Source organism: Lissotriton vulgaris, unplaced genomic scaffold, assembly GCF_964263255.1.
Source record: "Lissotriton vulgaris unplaced genomic scaffold, aLisVul1.2 SCAFFOLD_410, whole genome shotgun sequence".
NCBI classification, from domain to species: domain Eukaryota; kingdom Metazoa; phylum Chordata; class Amphibia; order Caudata; family Salamandridae; genus Lissotriton; species Lissotriton vulgaris.
The window spans coordinates 175,221-195,874 of NW_028244089.1; the positions used below are offsets into that span (position 1 = coordinate 175,221).

Here is a 20,654-nt window from a genome sequence, read left to right on the forward strand (position 1 = left end):
ACTGGTGCGATAATGGACTAACCGAACTAGGTGACTGCATGCCTTTAGAAGGAAAGAAAAAGTGGAACTAGAACATATGGTGCAGTCCCAGACACCACTATGTACACCTACCTCCAGGATGGGCTGACATAGCACAGAGCCTTAATGCATGGATGGATCTTCTGGTTTTACAGCAACTGATTCTTTATCAAAGGGTGCACCTATCAGGCTGTACCCACCAGGGAAAGAGGAGACCCTAGAATGCGTGGCCATGCAAGGTTTTCAGGGCCAACACATATAAGGAATCTGAACAATCAGTATAGTAAAATAGCAATGATTTAGTGACATGGCCAGTTTGAAGTAGTTTTACACAAAGTAATGCATACTCAGGGTGTAGTAATTGCATTTGAGGATAACAAGCTCTACTGGGTACAGAAGGCAAATTTGATAAAAAGGCCTTAGTGGCAAATGGAGTATGTAAGAGAAGCACTAAACAAGAACAACACGTATCCTATACTACTTGGTTTTCTCAAACCCCAATAGTTTGTACTATTGTAAGGCCCGGGGAAGCATTACTACAGGCTGCACTCAGAAAGACACAGTTGGAACAAAGGCATGAGTTAGCCATTGTCCCAGAGTTTGGGAGGCAATGTGTGCAGAGAGCACAAGACTAACTTGAGCGGCTGAACAGGTAGAACATGGAGGCATTGTTGGACCAGAAGGAAGATTACCTGCACACAGCAAAGGACAGAATAGAGGTAGTGGAACGCCAGGACACTGTTGTTGACAGCCAGAAGGCCAAAAAGCCAAGTAGTGCTAATAAAGAGAAGGAGAATGAAGGAACCTCGCAGTGTCATGCTGCAAAGAGAGATAGACACAAAAACAGGGAGACAAAGGGGGTTAAAAGCTGCCTTTACACCATCATCGAATTGTGATACATAAGGGAGAACAACAAGAAAAGGGAGTGCCAGAGATAGAGAGGGGACAGCAGCAAAGAGAGGGAGACTTCAGATGAGACAGAAGCATGGGGACAAAACTCGGAAGAAGCTTGAGGTTCAAACTGGAGAGAAGGCGAAATGTAGGAGGCGGCAGAGGTAATACATGCATACGACCAAGGCTGAGGGAAGAGCAACAGATAAAGACAAAGTTCCAGAGGAGAAAGGAGTGGAGTGCTAGCACAAGGAGTCAATGAGACTTAGAGGAGGGATGGTGAAACACAAAACATTGAAGGAAAAGCAATATGTGATGAAGCACAGAAGCCAGAAACTTGGATTGCTGAAAGAAACCAGCAAAGACAGTTTATAGAGTCAGATAAAAGCAGAGTGTAGAAGGAGAGCTCATGCGAGAAAAACAGACCTAAATGAAAAGAGCGTTTAGGGAGACAAATATGGAGAGAGGATGGACAGGGGACAACAAGACTGTAAAAGAGGGAACAGCACTGAGAGGAAACAGGAAAGTTTGTGAAGTAGAAGTGAAGATTAAAGTTAAAAAAGAGGAAAAGGCATTGCGGGTTACAAGGGGAATTAGTCGCAGAATTTACTTACTGCTGCCATGCAAGCAACAGACTACAGATGCTAAGAATGACAGCCACTTTTCACACAAAACAATAACTTTAATTGTCAAGCAGGGTCAGCAAAATACAACATGGCATTGACACATCCATACAGCACTGTTCCTCTTACCACACTACTGAAACAGTACACTCTGAGCGTTGTTCACCAGCCACTTGTTTGACACTTTTCAGATGCCTCAGAACTAAAACGCTAGAAACACTTTAGACCCTTTCAGCCTCATCAGCTTAATTCAAAACCTTTGTTATCAGCTTGTTCATTCAATGGTCAATACGAAACAGGTTGCTGCTGTTGCCTGGATTACTTACACAGAGTGCAATAGAACATTCAACTAAACAAAACTGCTCTTGCAATTCTCACTAATGATCACTCTTTAACCTGTTCTCATATGATTAGAATACACACAGTTAGAAAATTCTGAGAAGGTAATGAAGGAATGCAAGTTACTTACTCTAGGGTCCCGATTGATGCTTATCCCTCATACTGGACACCTTGGGATCAACATGAGATGTCCATGAAGGACAAGTTACTTACCAACGGTAACACCTTATCTGGAGATGTTTGGCTCAGGGGTTAGAGGCGGCAGACCCGGAAGCTGAGATCGGCCCTGGACCAGGGTTCAATTCCCCGCCTCGGCGGGTCTTGGGCTCAAAAATTCCACGGACTCGATAATTCTCGCTCCGGTGCCTTCTCGACTCACAGGTTCACACTCTGTGACTCTGGGCAATAGCTTGCTTAATCTCCACAACGGCCCCTCGCGGCGGGATGCCTGGCTTTCACCTTGTGGATACCCTGCCGGGGTTATCTCACAGGGGTATACCAGGACGGGTTCCCTAAGCAAGCGCCGGGAAACCCTTTGTGGGTAGCTGTGCGCTATATAAGCTCAAATACATTTACATCTGGTAGAGACTCTATCTGGCTGCATATTCATTATGTTTGAATTTTCTCAGGCTTTATCAGACTGGATCCAGAAGATGTTTCATGAGCAATACCGCTGCGTGGCGGTATGTGGCGTTGGTCGGCTCTGTGCAGAGTGGTCTGCTTTGGAAGTCACATCCCGTCACATATATAGGCATAACCCGGCACACTGACGTCAGTTACTTTTCACAACTTTTCACGCCAAACGTGCGGAGCCATGAACTGCACTGACACTGGTCTGGTTTGTCCAAACTAGGGCCCTAAAAGGGTTCAGCCCTGACCCTAGAGATCTGTCAGCAGAGAGGGGAGGATGGGTGGACTGGTAAGGAATCTGCAGCTAGATATAGTCTCTACCTGATAAGGTGTTACCAAAGGTAAGTAACTTGTTGATCTGATGGAAACTTTTTTCCACAGATTTCTTAAATTTGAATAGATACCCGAGCAGTACCATCCCTGGTAGTGGGTCTGAGGACACATTGGAACTAGGAAGTCCTGCAGGATCGAATGGGCGAAATGCCTGTCCCTGCAGACCTAGCTAAGGAAGTTATGCTCGGTAAACGTGTGCAAGGAAGCCCTCGTTGCTGCCTGTCAGATGTCCAGGGCTGGGACACCACATACTAGCACAGTGGTCACAGCTTTAGCTCTGGTGGAATGAGACCGTAAGCCTTCAGGAGGCTGCTTCTTTGCCAGTGTGTAGCAGATCTTGATGGAGAGGATGACCGAAGATATGGTCCGTTTCTGCACCGCGCGACCTTTCTTCGCACCAACAAACCCCATGAAGAGTTGATCATTCACCCGGAACTCTTGTGTGCGGTCAAGGTAGTTTGACAATGTTCTTTTTGGGTTCAGATGGTGGAGTCGCTCCTCTTCCTTAGAGGGATGAAGAGGGGCGTAGAAGGTGGGCAAGTTGATAAATTGGCCCACATGAAATGCTGTTATCACTTTCGGCAGGAAAGAGGCCCTAGTGTAAAGCACCAGTTTGTCAGGATAAACTCAGTAGAAGGGAGGCTTGGAAGATAAAGCCTGCAGTTCACTCACCCTCCAGGCCAATGTAATCGTCACAGGTAAGGATGTTTTGATGATGAGCAGCCTGAGAGGACAATTATGTAGAGGCTCGAAATGAGCAAACATCAAGAATGTGAGAACAAAGTTTAGGCCCCACTGATGCATAAAGAAAGGGGAAGGGAGAGTCAAATGTAAAAGATACTTCAATAACATATTTATTATAGGGGAATTGAAAAGGGAGGGTTGTTCTGGCAGCCACAAGAAGGCAGAAAGAGCAGAAAGATAGCCCTTAAGAGTGCCCAGAGGAGAGCCCATCTGGACAATGGAAAGAATGCATAACAGCACCTCAGAAAGAGGGTCAGAAAGGGGATTATTTCCTTGGATGAACATCATACCAGAATTCTTTTCAACAGCAGGCATGTACTGTTTTGGTGAAGGGACACCTGGCTGGAAGAATAACGTTACAGACTTCGGGAGGATAGTCGAGATCTGTCAACTGCCGCCGCTCAATCTCAACGCAAGAAAGCGAAGAATGGACAAGTTTGGGTGGAGGACCCTCCCTGCTGCTGCAACAGGAGATCCTCACGAAGGGGCAGCCTGATCGGAAGATCGATGGCTATGTTCAGTAGCTCGGGATACCAGACTCTATGCCCAGTCCAGAGCCACAAGATCGATTTGGGCCCAGTCATTCCTGATCTTCTTGTGAACTCTGGCCAGGACTGATATGGTGGAAAGGCGTACAGGAAGCCTGAGCTCCACTTGAGACAAAAAGCGTCTCCAAACGGGGGCCACCCTGGGAACTCCAGTGAGCAAAACTGAGACCTTGAGCTACCTCCGGGTGGAGATGCCATTCGGGATCCACATGGCATTGATGGCTGAGTTAGTTTACCCTGTCATTCAGGGAACCTGCCAGGTGTTAAAGCATCAGGGATATGCTGTGCTGTTCCAGTCATGCCCAGAGATGCAAGGCCTCTTGACAAAGGATCCGCGACCCCACAATGCCCTGTTTGTTGGAGTACCTACATGGCAGTAGTCTTGTCCATAAACATCAGCACTAGCCTTCCCATAATGGAGGGTAGAAAGTTTTTCAATGCCATTCGGAAAACACATGGAGCTCCAGTATGTTGATGTGGAGTCCAGATTACGCCAGAGACCAAAGTCCTCTGATCTCCATCTCCCACCTGTCCCAGGTGGCTGCCCCATCCCAGGTGTGACGCATCTGTCACTACTATGAGATCTGGTTTGGAAAGGGAGAGGGACCTCTTACCTAATAACAGTTTGCCAGCCATCATTACAGGTCCTTTGCAGTTCCCTCTGAGATGTGGACCATGTCAGAGAGATTCCTCCGATGCTGCACACACTGGAACTTCAGGTCCCACTTTAGAGCCCACATATGCCATCTGGCATGTGTCAGCAGCAGGATGCAGGAGGCCATGAGGCTCGGCATCCTCAGAGTCAGTCACACCGAAACCCAGGATGCTGACATCTGTATCATAGCCTGAATAACCTGGACTCGCAGCTTGGGAGGATAATCCTGAAACTGCACTGTACCCATAACATATGAGATGAAATGGAGCGTCTGAGGGGGAGTCAGGTGTGACTTTGGCATGTTTATGGTGAACCCCAGCAAATGCAAGAGGAATGCCATAGTGAGGTGTTGTGAGACAACAGCCTGGGGTGAGCCTGCCTTCAGATGTCAAGATAGGGGAAGACTGGCACCCCGACCTGCACAGATGAGCTGCGACCATGCTAGGCCAAAAGGCAGCACAGTGAACTGAAAATGCTTCTGGACTACCGTAAACCGCAGGTAGCGCCAATGGGCAGACTTGACAGGGATGTACAAGTCCAAAGCTACCATCCAGTCCCCTGGATTTAGGGCATACAAGACCTGAGCCAATGTGAGCATGTTCAACTTCTACTTTTGAGGAAGTAGTTGAGGGTTTTGCGATTTAGGATAGGACGAAGACTCTTGTCATTTTTGGGGACCAGAAAGAGGTGGAAATAGCAACCACAGCCTATTTCTAGCACCGGAACCCTCTCAATGGCTCCCTTGACCAAAAAGAGCCATGACTTCATTGTGAAGTGATCCTCCGTCATCCGTTAATAAGTTGGCTGCATGCAGGGAGGAGTAATCTCTAAGGGGAGGGAGTAGCCCCTCCGGACAATCTGCAAAACCCACATGTCCGATGTTATGGACTGCCAGTGGCGGAGAGGATGGCGGATACTGTCTTTTCTCTATATATGTTATCACTGGGTGAGTGGCACAGTGCTTTACATTGAGAAGGCCTGTACATATATACTGTAATACCTGTTGGAAGATAATACGGAGGTGCTAACCTGTGCTATATTACCACTGCCATGTGTTTTCTAAACTGTCACCTGACTCAATGAAGAATGTCAAAACTAAGCTTTCATCTATACTGCACTGCACACTCAGGAGTTTGGGCATGCTGCACATGGTGCATGGGGGGGAGGGTCATGTCAAGGCCAGTTCTGGTCCACATCATGTACATGTACACTTAATCTCAGATCTATGAGTTTGTCAGCCCACACACAGAGGGCTGGTGTGTCAGAGTCGTTGAAGTGTGCAGGCACATGTCAATCCACATCAATAATACTTCTTTTCACATCCGCTACAGTGGACTTTAGTGCGTGTCTGGAATGTGTAGGCCTTATGAACGTTACTCCAGCCCATGGGCTCCACATCCCCATAGGGGAATAATGAAGTGAAAAACACCATCAGGATTCAAGCAAGCCGGGCCGAAGACGGCTGAAATGCCAGAAACCGGTCCCCGGAAGCTTGTTTCCTTCCCAGTATAAGAATTGGCTTGGTAGTTTGGTCTGCCCTGTTCCCATGATGCACTGGGCCAGGGTCAGACTAATTTGCATATAGCCAAGTTCTGAGCTGGGATGGTGCAGTGAGCTAAAAAACGGTGATGGATCAAGCCCTGATCTTTGGACTGGGTAAGAGTGGTCTGCTTAATTCAGACACTCTGTTCATCACCACCCCCTTTTCTGAATCATTTTTGTCCACCATAAGCGTGGAAGGGTATACTCAGATGTGAGTCCCTAGCTCATTGCACCATCAGGATTCAAGCAAGCCGGGCCGAAGACGGCTGAAATGCCAGAAACCGGTCCCCGGTAGCTTGTTTCCTTCCCAGTATAAGAATTGGCTTGGTAGTTTGGTCTGCCCTGTTCCCATGATGCACTGGGCCAGGGTCAGACTAATTTGCATATAGCCAGGTTCTGAGCTGGGATGGTGCAGTGAGCTAAAAAACGGTGATGGATCAAGCCCTGATCTTTGGACTGGGTAAGAGTGGTCTGCTTAATTCAGACACTCTGTTCATCACCACCCCCTTTTCTGAATCATTTTTGTCCACCATAAGCGTGGAAGGGTATACTCAGATGTGAGTCCCTAGCTCATTGCACCATCAGGATTCAAGCAAGCCGGGCCGAAGACGGCTGAAATGCCAGAAACCGGTCCCCGGTAGCTTGTTTCCTTCCCAGTATAAGAATTGGCTTGGTAGTTTGGTCTGCCCTGTTCCCATGATGCACTGGGCCAGGGTCAGACTAATTTGCATATAGCCAAGTTCTGAGCTGGGATGGTGCAGTGAGCTAAAAAACGGTGATGGATCAAGCCCTGATCTTTGGACTGGGTAAGAGTGGCATGCTTAATTCAGACACTCTGTTCATCACCACCCCCTTTTCTGAATCATTTTTGTCCACCATAAGCGTGGAAGGGTATACTCAGATGTGAGTCCCTAGCTCATTGCACCATCAGGATTCAAGCAAGCCGGGCCGAAGACGGCTGAAATGCCAGAAACCGGTCCCCGGTAGCTTGTTTCCTTCCCAGTATAAGAATTGGCTTGGTAGTTTGGTCTGCCCTGTTCCCATGAAGCACTGGGCCAGGGTCAGACTAATTTGCATATAGCCAAGTTCTGAGCTGGGATGGTGCAGTGAGCTAAAAAACGGTGATGGATCAAGCCCTGATCTTTGGATTGGGTAAGAGTGGTCTGCTTAATTCAGACACTCTGTTCATCACCACCCCCTTTTCTGAATCATTTTTGTCCACCATAAGCGTGGAAGGGTATACTCAGATGTGAGTCCCTAGCTCATTGCACCATCAGGATTCAAGCAAGCCGGGCCGAAGACGGCTGAAATGCCAGAAACCGGTCCCCGGTAGCTTGTTTCCTTCCCAGTATAAGAATTGGCTTGGTAGTTTGGTCTGCCCTGTTCCCATGATGCACTGGGCCAGGGTCAGACTAATTTGCATATAGCCAAGTTCTCAGCTGGGATGGTGCAGTGAGCTAAAAAACGGTGATGGATCAAGCCCTGATCTTTGGACTGGGTAAGAGTGGTCTGCTTAATTCAGACACTCTGTTCATCACCACCCCCTTTTCTGAATCATGCTAGGCCAAAAGGCAGCACAGTGAACTGAAAATGCTTCTGGACTACCGTGAACCGCAGGTAGCGCCAATGGGCAGACTTGACAGGGATGTACAAGTCCAAAGCTACCATCCAGTCCCCTGGATTTAGGGCATACAAGACCTGAGCCAATGTGAGCATGCTCAACTTCTACTTTTGAGGAAGTAGTTGAGGGTTTTGCGATTTAGGATAGGACGAAGACTCTTGTCATTTTTGGGGACCAGAAAGAGGTGGAAATAGCAACCACAGCCTATTTCTAGCACCGGAACCCTCTCAATGGCTCCCTTGACCAAAAGAGCCATGACTTCATTGTGAAGTGATCCTCCGTCATCCGTTAATAAGTTGGCGGCATGCAGGGAGGAGTAATCTCTAAGGGGAGGGAGTAGCCCCTCCGGACAATCTGCAAAACCCACATGTCCGATGTTATGGACTGCCAGTGGCGGAGAGGATGGCGGATACTGTCTTTTCTCTATATATGTTATCACTGGGTGAGTGGCACAGTGCTTTACATTGAGAAGGCCTGTACATATATACTGTAATACCTGTTGGAAGATAATACGGAGGTGCTAACCTGTGCTATATTACCACTGCCATGTGTTTTCTAAACTGTCACCTGACTCAATGAAGAATGTCAAAACTAAGCTTTCATCTATACTGCACTGCACACTCAGGAGTTTGGGCATGCTGCACATGGTGCATGGGGGGGAGGGTCATGTCAAGGCCAGTTCTGGTCCACATCATGTACATGTACACTTAATCTCAGATCTATGAGTTTGTCAGCCCACACACAGAGGGCTGGTGTGTCAGAGTCGTTGAAGTGTGCAGGCACATGTCAATCCACATCAATAATACTTCTTTTCACATCCGCTACAGTGGACTTTAGTGCGTGTCTGGAATGTGTAGGCCTTATGAACGTTACTCCAGCCCATGGGCTCCACATCCCCATAGGGGAATAATGAAGTGAAAAACAGTAAAACACACTGACTTTCCCTGGCATGTTTCTTCCCAGTGTATAAAGCCTATTTCATGTCACTACCCCATTCTGCATAAGTCCTGCCACACCAGTCTATCCGCTCCTGCTCCTTTGCTGCGCACACTAGGAATCTCCCCTGTGCAGCCCCTACATGTGTGCACATGCATGTACACGTGTCTGCATGTAACCAGCCTGGTGTTCCTTACTCCAGCTCAATTTATGAGGCTTCCCCACAGTAAAAGCTTAACACTTAGGTGCTCAAAAAGCGAAAAATCCGGGCGACCCATAGTGTCAGAACCACCTTCTAACACTCAGCTTTAGGATTGTTTCTGGATTTGGCTGTCAGAATAAATGTTCTGCAGAGTCCAAAGTCATATTTGTACTGCTTTGGGTCATACAGAACAGTCATATTTCTCTGAGCCAGCCATAACCAGACACTGGCTGAGGGCTGACCTCAGCAGGATAGATTGATAACCCTTCTCCACAAGCTAAGGCCTCCTCTCCAGGAAGAGAAGATGCGTGGGGCTACAGGCTCATCCATCAGCAGCTATCACTGGGTGCCACGTACCAGGCTGCACCAAGGAGGGAAGGCAACGAGAGGGAAGGGGCTTTTTCAGAGACCATGTGGCCAGAGACCCTGGACTACACCATTTTGAACAAACCCAGAGACTGGGCAGGAAGGGGGAGCAGGGGCAGGGAAGTGATGTGTTGCTGTTTGATAGGACGAACAGAGACTTCCCGCCAGGCCCCTACTCAACTTTTAAAAAGTGCTTGCACAGGAAGAGAAGCTCTCTCTGGGGTGTGGTCTGCTGAGGCAGAAGGTGCTGGAGCCTGGCAATGGACAGTTGGAAGAAAGATCCCCCTGACTGCCCCCCAGGGCCCTGAACAGCGCCAGGAGAAGAGTCCATGACCAGTGAGCAGCAGCTTGGGCCTTTGCGCAAGCAGAAGAGAGGCGCATGGGGAGAGACAGACGAAAGGCTCCCGCAGGGAGTCATTGAAGGCAGCTCCCTGCTGAATACCTCCTCTGAGAGGCCCGAAGGCAACAGAGAGTGCTACCAGTGGCTTGGGGGCACCACCAGGAGCAAGAAGACGCAAAATGGCCGAGATACGCCCCTCAGAAGGTAAATGACCATTGACCTATGGAAGGACCGACGACGAAGCTCGTGGGGCTCTGCCGCCGGTCCAGGATGTGCCCCCGGGATGGGTCAGGTCTCCGGGGACTGTCCCACAAGAAGAAAAGTCGGGGAGCGCCATCGCGCTCCCTGTGAAAAATGCCCCCCGCATGGTGCCAGAATCCTACCCTAGTCCCCCCCCGAAACTGGAGGCAGGGGAGCGCCGTCTCGTCCCCCTAGGAATGGGGAGAGGGGCCCGGGATTCCAACTCCGGGCCCCGCCAAAGCCGGGGAGTGCTGTTGCGCTCCCCGTGAAAATGCCGGTGCAGCGGAGACTGGGGCTGAAAAGGAGGGGGGGCGCCGTCCCGCTACCCCCCTTGCGGCCGGTGGACAAGCCAGGGAGTGCCACCGCTCTCCCCTTGAGGTTGGGCAAGTGGGGTGCCAGGAGCCCACCATGGCCCCCAACGTGAAGGTGGAAGTCGGGGGTGCCGTTGCGTCCCCCCATGAACGCGGTCCAGGGGCCCGGGACCCCATCTCCGGGACCCGAAGAGAGGGCGCGCAAGTCGGGGGTAAGACTCACTGAGGGCCTGAGATACCAACTCTGGGCCCAACGTGGCTGTGAGAATGCGGGGGAGTGCTGTGACACTCCCCTGAGGTCCAGGAGGACCTGCCAATTCCCTGTGTCTGCCCGCCGGAGGGGGCAGACTAGAATAGAGGAGCCGGCTCCCGCGGCAGCACGCAAGGGTGCTGGCCGGGCGGGGAGCAGGCAGGGCCAGCCGGGGGTGGGCTCCCCGGGCTGCCCTCCAACAATGGAGCGGTGTGTGGGCTCCGGGTGGGACCGGGGCTCCCCGAAGTCAAGAGAAGGAGCCAGGGGCCCAGGTGGGACCATGTCCCCGATAAGCAGCATAAGTAGACCGGGGTGGGCTCCCTGAGTCGCTGTTCTTTACCTGGGGGTCCGGGTGGAACCAGGCCCCGCACCAAGGCTGGCAGAAGAGGTGGGAGGCCGCGGGCTGCATCGCGGCTCTCCCGAGCGCTGCGGGAGAGCCGCTAATAAAATATTCATGAGGAGCCTGAAGCGCCCCAGAATGCCTTGCCAGGCATTTGGAAATCGGCAGTTTTGGTGCTTGGTGGCCCCCATAGGAGGGGGTCACCCTCATGTGTGCAAAAAGGTGCAGGGGGAGCTTCTGGAGAAGCGTAGTCTCCCCCAGCGCAATGAAGAGGAGTCCCTCCCTAAGTCACATGGGACTTGAAAAGAATAACCCCTCAAGGGCTCAGTCAGCATTAAAACACCTTCTAGGCTGGAAGTTTTGCTCTACAGCTGAGGGTGTATTGGGAAGGGCATGCTATGGAGATGAAGAGGTGTAATTGCACCAGAAATGCATTTACTACTGGTTATTTCTTTTAGAGGGACTGTAGGTAACATGTGTAATGTGAAGTACTTGTGTAAGGTGATGTCATAAGCAAAGTGGGGTTATGTTGCCAGACATTCCAGCTAGGGTGTATGGCTGTATATGCATAATCCTGTGATTTTATCTGTGATGCCTTTAGAGGCTGTAATTGCAATGCATTCTAATGATACACAAATGTGATGAGTACTGTCATTCTAAAGTGATGCTTACTTACACATGTATTCTTGCTGCTGCTGTTAGGTGAGGAACAACCCAGACTGTTAGCCACAAAGATTTAGAGGTGCATACTTTATGGTCAGTAGGAGATGCTCAGTCAGGGTTATGTTTCACCAAGGCAGGTGTACCTATTTTTAATGCTTGTTGAGGTAATGGGGTGGGTCGCCACTGGGATTGTTTCAGTGCGCAGGGCCCACACCCCAGGTTATGTTCAACTAATTGCATTGGGGCAAGATGATGTGCATACATGGGAGTGGTGGTACTAGACCCCACCCCCCCTGCGGGAGGGGTGGAGATGTTATGTAGTGTCACAAAGTAAATCCAAAAGCTTATGTATATTTGTAAATTGGTGCATAGTATTGAGTAGTGTGTGTGTTTAATAAATGTACTGTGACTTTTATAAAGCAAAGTACAGACTGGACAATCAATTATTGAGTGTTATTGGTGCGCACCTGCAAATGGCGATTACTAGCCCACACCACCTCACTTAAGTAAGCCTCAGACTGCTCTGCAACGCTACCCTCTGAGAGTCAGACGCTACAATTGGGTGTTTGGATGAGGATCCCAGTGAAGGACAAATGTAGTCATGTTATTTGTGCAGGCCTCACAGATGCTGCCTCGTTTTCAAACACTGAGATTTCCTCTATCCTGGAATGTTAGTCTTAGCAGTGTGAGTATGTCTGGATATGATGTGCAAGGAGGGATATTTATAAGCTTACTCTTGCTAGAATACTAAACTCAGATTTCCTGTGGACTGGCCTATAAGGCTTGATGATCTGAGCATGCATACTCATGGCGTGGATGAGAAATCTCTGGGGAGCACAGAGCTTAACTTACTTTGAACTTAAATTTTTCATGTCAGCTGATGCACTGTAGAGTTTCCATTACTAGGATGAGATGAAGATAATGTTTTACATTTTATATGGTTTGGTATATTTAAGTTAAGGATGTCTGGAAAGTTAGTTAGTGAAGAATTAAATGTATTGGCATGATTTGGTGTGTACCATTGTTTCATTCAGGCCTCTGTTATTGTACATAACTTTCAATAAGAAAGACAAGACTTGTGTTTCAATGATACTGGTGTTTGTGTCAGGCAATATGTGGAAAAGTTATTGGGAAAGATTTTCTTTCCCTCTTCTTCTTCATAATTATGTTTCATAGCGAAGCACCAAAAACATAGTTGAGGTATTGAGGCTTCACTTGATCTGCACTATATGAAAGCATCTCAGCCATGTGTGCATGGGTTTGTGTGTGTCTGTATGTGTCTGTATGTAAGTACGTGAGTTGGGAAAGGACTATGTATGTGCCCCTCCAAACAGAAGTATCTTTATCAGTGACCCATAGCATCTTGAGCCAGGGGCCAGCTGTCTGGAAAAATCTCTGACTTGATGAGGTGTACCCATGCCTCAATGATGGCATTTTTTAGCATACTGTTGATGTTCAAATAGCACTGCATCCAGGATAGCTCTGATGAAGGAGTGCCTTTGTAAAGGAGTTACGTGTGACTTCGTCTAGTTGATGGAAAAGTCCAATGATGTCAGCAGGTCAGCCGTCGTCGGGAGGTGGCTTACAATCGTTTGAGGTGAATTGTCTTCAGTAACCTGTTGTCAAGGTATAAGAAAGACTGGTATTCCTAACCCCCACAGATGAGCTGCGAAGGTGAGAAGCCAACCTACAGCATTGCCACTGCTCCACCAACTTACCGGCAGAAACCGCGAAGAAGCCATGCACCGTGAAGTTATTTCCGCCTGCCCAGCTCGAGAGAACGTGGTTTAAGCTGCTCAGTGCCGGAGCGGGGGAAGACGTGCCCCAGCTCCTGAACTCTTCTGAAGGCTATGGGCGAGTTAGACCGGAAGGAGGGACTCAGGCCTTTTGTGAGACTTGCATGACCTCAGCAGGTTAGCACCAAAAGAGCAGAAACTTTCAAGGCCAAAGCCAAACTATGATGCAAACCAAAAGTGCAGGCAGCACCTGTGAGGTCATCTCCAAATATTCTCCAGAGACATGTTGGTTCGCGTGGAGGCGGAGATGACTGTAGGAGGGGTGGGGGGGCTTTAAACATGGTCCTTGGAGTTGGTCTGTGCCATTCTGTGTGACCTATTTATTGTGCTGTGTCTGTGTGCAGAATAAATAGTGCTTTTCTTACCAAAGAAAGCATTGGAGTGGATAATGATATTACTGGGGCGACTGTGGGTATTTTCAGTTATAAGCCCACGCATGTCTTGCCCCTAAAAAGCCTTGGACTGCTCAATCCACACCAATGAGAGTCTAGTGCTAAAGGGGTAGCATTTAGCTCAGTTACTCTGGGCCCACAGTAAGTTAAAAAGCATAAAAGTCTGCAGTCCACACAGTTGGGCCTAATAACCCTGCTTGCTCCATGGCCCTCTGAAAATGGCACTGGCAGTGTGGTGCCGTGGCAAGACCTGTCACAGTACCCTGACTGGACCTCATGGCAGAGGTCCTCTCATGGACAATTGAACTGAACCCTAAAACAAAGGAGATCTTCATCTTTATTGATCTAATCTCGGAGCTGGAAGTGGACTCTAAATCATCTGGAGGATGCACATTAGAGATCAACCACCATCTAATGAACCCCTGACGACCATGTTATTAACATTCTCTGTTGGCTGATATGCTACAAAGATCCACAAACACTTAGGCTGAACCAAATGCACTAACATATCCTCTCCCAAAGCGCCTTGCAGTGATTCATCTCCAGTACTCAGCCCAAGTGGCAACTTGGCAAACCCTGCATCACGTGAGGGAAGAATCTTACCTTTGTGTTGCCTATATAAGAAGCTTCAGAAAAGGAATACATTTGGAAAATTGGGGTAATAATTGATGAAACCCAAGAGGCAACTGGGGAATGGGAGGAGGAATAGAGGAAGAAAGTGGTTGGGGTCTGGTGATTGAGCATACATTTTGGGTTGATCCTGCTAATTTCTTCTAGTTGACTCGCCCAGAATGGGTGGTGTCCTCAAACTTTAGTTTTTGTGTTTCAACTCTGGAACTGCATTAGCCCTTCAACCACTTGGAGGCCTCCATTGTGATTAATTCCGTATGTACTTTAGAGCAGCGGCAGACCCCTTTAAGCCATGGGGCACCTCTGTGTGTGGCATAGCACAGTTATAGGTTCTCTGGATACCTTTACCTTACTGCCTTTGCAATGACTCAGGTAAAGAGGGAAGGCCTAGTACTCAAATTGAGACCAGGCCCAGAGACAGTGGGTCAAAACAGCAAAGGTTCAGTGTTAGGCTGCATGGGTGAGCGTAAGCCCAAATATAGGGGACCTATTGCACATTCCACCAGCCAAGAACTTATGTCCTTTCAGCAACATTCTTCCTACTGGACAGTAGCAAAGTCCAGGAACTCTTCAAGAAGCCAAAATTTAAAGGCATCTGTCAAGTGATGAAATTGTATTTCAAAATCATGCTCCGAATGAGACTTGGACGACACCGGAATAGAGCAAATACTGTGAGAATAGATATTTCATAAAGAACTTTGTAGAAGTAGAATTCTTTAAGCTGATTAGTCATAGAATGCTGCAGAGTCCTGGGAAGAACAAGGAAGGAAGGAAAATGTACTTATTTGTAATCTTGTATCCGCATTATGGGAATTTCACTGAAATCAAACAATGTACTGACTATTTTCACAATGGAGTGCTAAGATTACAGGAAAGGGAGATTTCCTTCTCGTTTGTGGAAGACTAGCCTGTCCGCCAAACTCTAAACAACCACCTTTGTCTTTTGAACACTCAGACATTCTGTTTAAGCAGAATTCAGTGTCTCTGGTGGGAACTCTTTGTGCTTTTCAGGTGTCTATGGTCGCCCCTAGATAATGATTTGTACCCGCGTAACTATCGGTTTGGAGAGACTGGTGTGTAATCCAGGTTTTGAAGGAAAGAGGCTGTTTTGTGGAGGATTCACAATGCTTTCTGAAAGGAGGAGAATTTATCAGCCAGCCGTCTAATATATATGAGGGCATTTTTTCATAGGTGCATTGCTAGAATTGCCTTGCATTTCGACAAAACGTATGAGATAGCCATCCAGCAGGGAAGAACATTATGCCGGAAGGGGCCCTCTTCTAACAGACAACAGAAGAGTATTTTGTGGCTTTGCACAGTGTGAATGTGATAAATATGCCTCTCAAAGGGCACACATTTCATCTACTTTAGTGAAGGTGGGAATATATTTGGTGCAGGACCCACACTCTGTAGTTGTCACATCTAATCCATTTGTTTGTACTCTTTAGATGGGTCTCAATTTTTGCACGGTCCTTCGTCTTGAGCTGTACCGTAACAGGAATATATTTCCATTCCTTTTGATGAATTGGGACACGTTCAGTGGCTTGTTTTCGAAGGATTTTAATTGCTTTCCTTAATCATAACGTACGGAGATAAGACCACTAATATGGTGGACTAACCATTTATTTTTTGCTGTTATTTTCCGCTCTTGATTATGATTTGAAATACTTTCGCCCGCTGAAAAGGCAATCAGGAGAGGAGGAAGATGGGGGTCAATTTTCTTTCTCCAGCCGGTGGGTTTCCTGCTGCAGGGGTATGCTGACCACCTAGTCTTCGAGTGGGCTTTTGCTGAGGGCAGGATTGTTTTTGCTGGCTGGTTGCTACCATCCAACAGGCATGGACTAAGGGGCACTCGGACGTACCAGTGTGTCAATGTTATCTCCAATACGTAGCTGCTAGGTAGTTACCTCCTGGGCACTTGTTTCTAGTGGTCGCACTGTGGCTGCTGCATGAGAACTCAGTGTTTTCTCTTCATACACAGCACTGCTAAGCAGTTTATATCCCATGAGAAGCATTAATCCATTTACCAAGAAGTAAGCAGACGCTCAAACAGAAACAAGCTTCTTCCCAGTGTATAAAGCCTATTTCATGTCACTACCCCATTCTGCATAGGTCCTGCCACACCAGTCTATCTGCACCTGCTCCTTTGCTGCGCACACTAGGAATCTCCCCTGTGCAGCCCCTACATGTGTGCACATGCATGTACACGTGTCTGCATGTAACCAGCCTGGTGTTCCTTACTCCAGCTCAATTTATGAGGCTCCCCCACAGTAAAAGCTTAACACTTAGGTGCTCAAAAAGCGAAAAATCCGGGTGACCCATAGTGTCAGAACCACCTTCTAACACTCAGCTTTAGGATTGTTTCTGGATTTGGCTGTCAGAATAAATGTTCTGCAGAGTCCAAAGTCATATTTATACTGCTTTTGGGTCATACAGAACTGTCATATTTCTCTGAGCCAGCCATAACCAGACACTGGCTGAGGGCTGACCTCAGCAGGATAGATTGATAACCTTTCTCCACAAGCTAAGGCCTCCTCTCCAGGAAGAGAAGATGGGTGGGGCTACAGGCTCATCCATCAGCAGCTATCACTGGGTGCCACGCACCAGGCTGCACCAAGGAGGGAAGGCAACGAGAGGGAAGGGGCTTTTTCAGAGACCATGTGGCCAGAGACCCTGGACTACACCATTTTGAACAAACCCAGAGACTGGGCAGGAAGGGGGAGCAGGGGCAGGGAAGTGATGTGTTGCTGTTTGATAGGACAAACAGAGACTTCCCGCCAGGCCCCTACTCAACTTTTAAAAAGTGCTTGCACAGGAAGAGAAGCTCTCTCTGGGGTGTGGTCTGATGAGGCAGAAGGTGCTGGAGCCTGGCAATGGGCAGTTATAAGAAAGAACCCCCTGACTGCCCCCTAGGGCCCTGAACAGCGCCAGGAGAAGAGTCCATGACCATTGAGCAGCAGCTTGGGCCTCTGCACAAGCAGAAGAGAGGCGCAGGGGGAGAGACAGATGAAAGGCTCCCGCAGGGAGTCATTGAAGGCAGCTCCCTGCTGAATACCTCCTCTGAGAGGCCCGAAGGCAACAGAGAGTGCTCCCAGTGGCTTGGGGGCACCACCAGGAGCAAGAAGACGCAAAAATGGCCGAGATACGCCCCTCAGAAGGAAAGTGACCATTGACCTCTGGAAGGACCGACGACGAAGCTCGTGTGGCTCCGCCGCCGGTCCAGGATGTGCCCCCGGTATGGGTCAGGTCTCCGGGGACTGTCCCACAAGAAGAAAAGTCAGGCAGCGCCATCGCGCTCCCAGTGAAAAATGCCCCTCGCAGGGTGCCAAAAGCCTACCCTGGCCCCCCCGAAACTGGAGGCAGGGGAGTGCCATCTCGTCCCCCTAGGAATGGGGAGATGGGCCCGGGATTCCAACTCCGGGCCCCGCCAAAGCCGGGGAGTGCTGTTGTGCTCCCCGTGAAAATGCCGGTGCAGCGGGGACTGGGGCTGAAAAGGAGGGGGGTGGCGCCGTCGCGCAACCCCCCCTTGCGGCCGGTGGACAAGCCAGGGAGTGCCACCACTCTCCCCTTTAGGATGGGCAAGTGGGGTGCCAGGAGCCCACCATAGCCCCCAACGTGAAGGTGGAAGTCGGGGTGCCGTTGCGTCCCCCCATGAACGCGGTCCAGGGGCCCGGGACCCCATCTCCGGGACCTAAAGAGAGGGCGCGCAAGTCGGGGGTAAGACTCACTGGGGGCCTGAGATAGCAACTCTGGTCCCAACGTGGCTGTGAGAAGGCGGGGGAGTGCCGTGACACTCCACTGAGGTCCGGGAGGACCTGCCGATTCCCTGTGTCTGCCCGCCGGAGGGGGCAGACTAGAATAGAGGAGCCGGCTCCTGCGGCAGCACGCAAGGGTGCTGGCCGGGCGCGGAGCAGGCAGGGCCAGCCGGGGGTGGGCTCCCCGGGCTGCCCTCCAACAATGGAGCGGTGTGTGGACCCCGGGTGGGACCGGGGCTCCCCGAGGTCAAGAGAAGGAGCCAGGGGCCCAGGTGGGGCTGGGTCCCCGACAAGCAGCATAAGTAGACCGGGGTGGGCTCCCTGAGTCGCTGTACTTTACCTGGGGTCCGGGTGGAACCAGGCCCCGCACCGAGGCTGGCAGAAGAGGTGGGAGGCCGCGGGCTGCATCGCAGCTCTCCCCAGCGCTGCGGGAGAGCCGCTGATAAAATATTTATGAGGAGCCTGAAGCGCCCCAGAATGCCTTACCAGGCATTTGGAAATCGGCAGTTTTGGTGCTTGGTGGCCCCCATAGGAGGGGGTCACCCTCATGTGTGCAAAAAGGTGCAGGGGGAGCTTCTGGAGAAGTGCAGTCTCCCCCAGCGCAAAGAAGAGGAGTCCCTCCCTAATTCACATGGGACTTGAAAAGAATAACCCCTCAAGGGCTCAGTCAGCATTAAAACACCTTCTAGGCTGGAAGTTTTGTTCTACAGCTGAGGGTGTATTGGGAGGGGCATGCTATGGAGATGAAGAGGTGTAATTGCACCAGAAATGCATTTACTACCGGTTATTTCTTTTAGAGGGACTGTAGGTAACATGTGTAATGTGAAGTACTTGTGTAAGGTGATGTCATAAGCAAAGTGGGGTTATGTTGCCAGACATTCCAGCTAGGGTGTATGGCTGTATCTGCGTAATCCTGTGATTTTATCTGTGATGCCTTTAGGGGCTGTAATTGCAATGCATTCTAATGATACACAAATGTGATGAGTACTGTCATTCTAAAGTGATGCTTACTTACACATGTATTCTTGCTGCTGCTGTTAGGTGAGGAACAACCCAGACTGTTAGCCACAAAGATTTAGAGATGCATACTTTATGGTCAGTAGGAGATGCTCAGTCAGGGTTATGTTTCACCAAGGCAGGTGTACCTATTTTTAATACTTGTTGAGGTAATGGGGTGGGTCGCCACTGGGATGGTTTCAGTGCGCAGGGCCCACGCCCCAGGTTATGTTCAACTAATTGCATTAGGGCAAGATGATGTGCATACATGGGAGTGGTGGTACTAGACCCCACACCCTCTGCGGGAGGGGTGGAGATGTTATGTAGTGTCACAAAGTAATTCCAAAAGCTTATGTATATTTGTAAATTGGTGCATAGTATTGAGTAGTGTGTGTGTTTAATAAATGTACTGTGACTTTTATAAAGCAAGGTACAGACTGGACAATCAATTATTGAGTGGTATTGGTGCACACCTGCAAATTGCGATTACTAGCCCACACCACCTCCCTTAAGTAAGCCTCAGACTGCTCTGCAACGCTACCCTCTAAGAGTCAGGCGCTACAATTGGGTGTTTGGATGAGGATCCCAGTGAAGGACAAATGTAGTCATGTTATTTGTGCAGGCCTCACAGATGCTGCCTTGTTTTCAAACACTGAGATTTCCTCTATCCTGGAATGTTAGTCTTAGCAGTGTGAGTATGTCTGGATATGATGTGCAAGGAGTGATATATATAAGCTTACTCTTGCTAGAATACTAAACTCAGATTTCCTGTGGACTGGCCTATAAGGCTTGATTATCTGAGCATGCATACTCATGGCGTGGATGAGAAATCTCTGGGGAGCACAGAGCTTAACTTACTTTGAACTTACATTGTTCATGTCAGCTGATGCACTGTAGAGTTTCCATTACTAGGATGAGATGAAGATAATGTTTTACATTTCATATGGTTTGGTATATTTAAGTTAAGGCTGTCTGAAAAGTTAGTTAGTGAAGAATTAAATGTATTGGCATGATTTGGTGTGTACCATTGTTTCATTCAGGCCTCTGTTATTGTACATAACTTTCAATAAGAAAGACAAGACTTGTGTTTCAATGATACTGGTGTTTGTGTCAGGCAATATGTGGAAAAGTTATTGGGAAAGATTTTCTTTCCCTCTTCTTCTTCATAATTATGTTTCATAGCGAAGCACCTAAAACATAGTTGAGGTATTGAGGCTTCACTTGATCTACACTATATGAAAGCATCTCAGCCATGTGTGCATGGGTTTGTGTGTGTCTGTATGTGTCTGTATGTAAGTGCGTGAGTTGGGAAAGGACTATGTATGTGCCCCTCCAAACAGAAGTATCTTTATCAGTGACCCATAGCATCTTGAGCCAGGGGCCAGCTGTTTGGAATCATCTCTGACTTGATGAGGTGTACCCATGCCTCAATGATGGCATTTTTTAGCATACTGTTGATGTTCAAATAGCACTGTATCCAGGATGGCTCTGAT

General features: G+C 48.9%; 1 protein-coding gene across 1 annotated transcript in view; it reads right to left on the bottom strand.

The window, feature by feature from the left end:
• The window catches only part of CELSR3 (cadherin EGF LAG seven-pass G-type receptor 3), a 690,139-nt gene that overhangs the window by 76,197 nt on the left and 593,288 nt on the right, over positions 1-20,654 (bottom strand). The window contains exon 28 of the mRNA XM_086948740.1: positions 711-837. Within this exon, the coding sequence (XP_086804866.1) occupies positions 711-837 (127 nt within the window). The remainder of the gene's footprint in view (positions 1-710; positions 838-20,654) is intronic.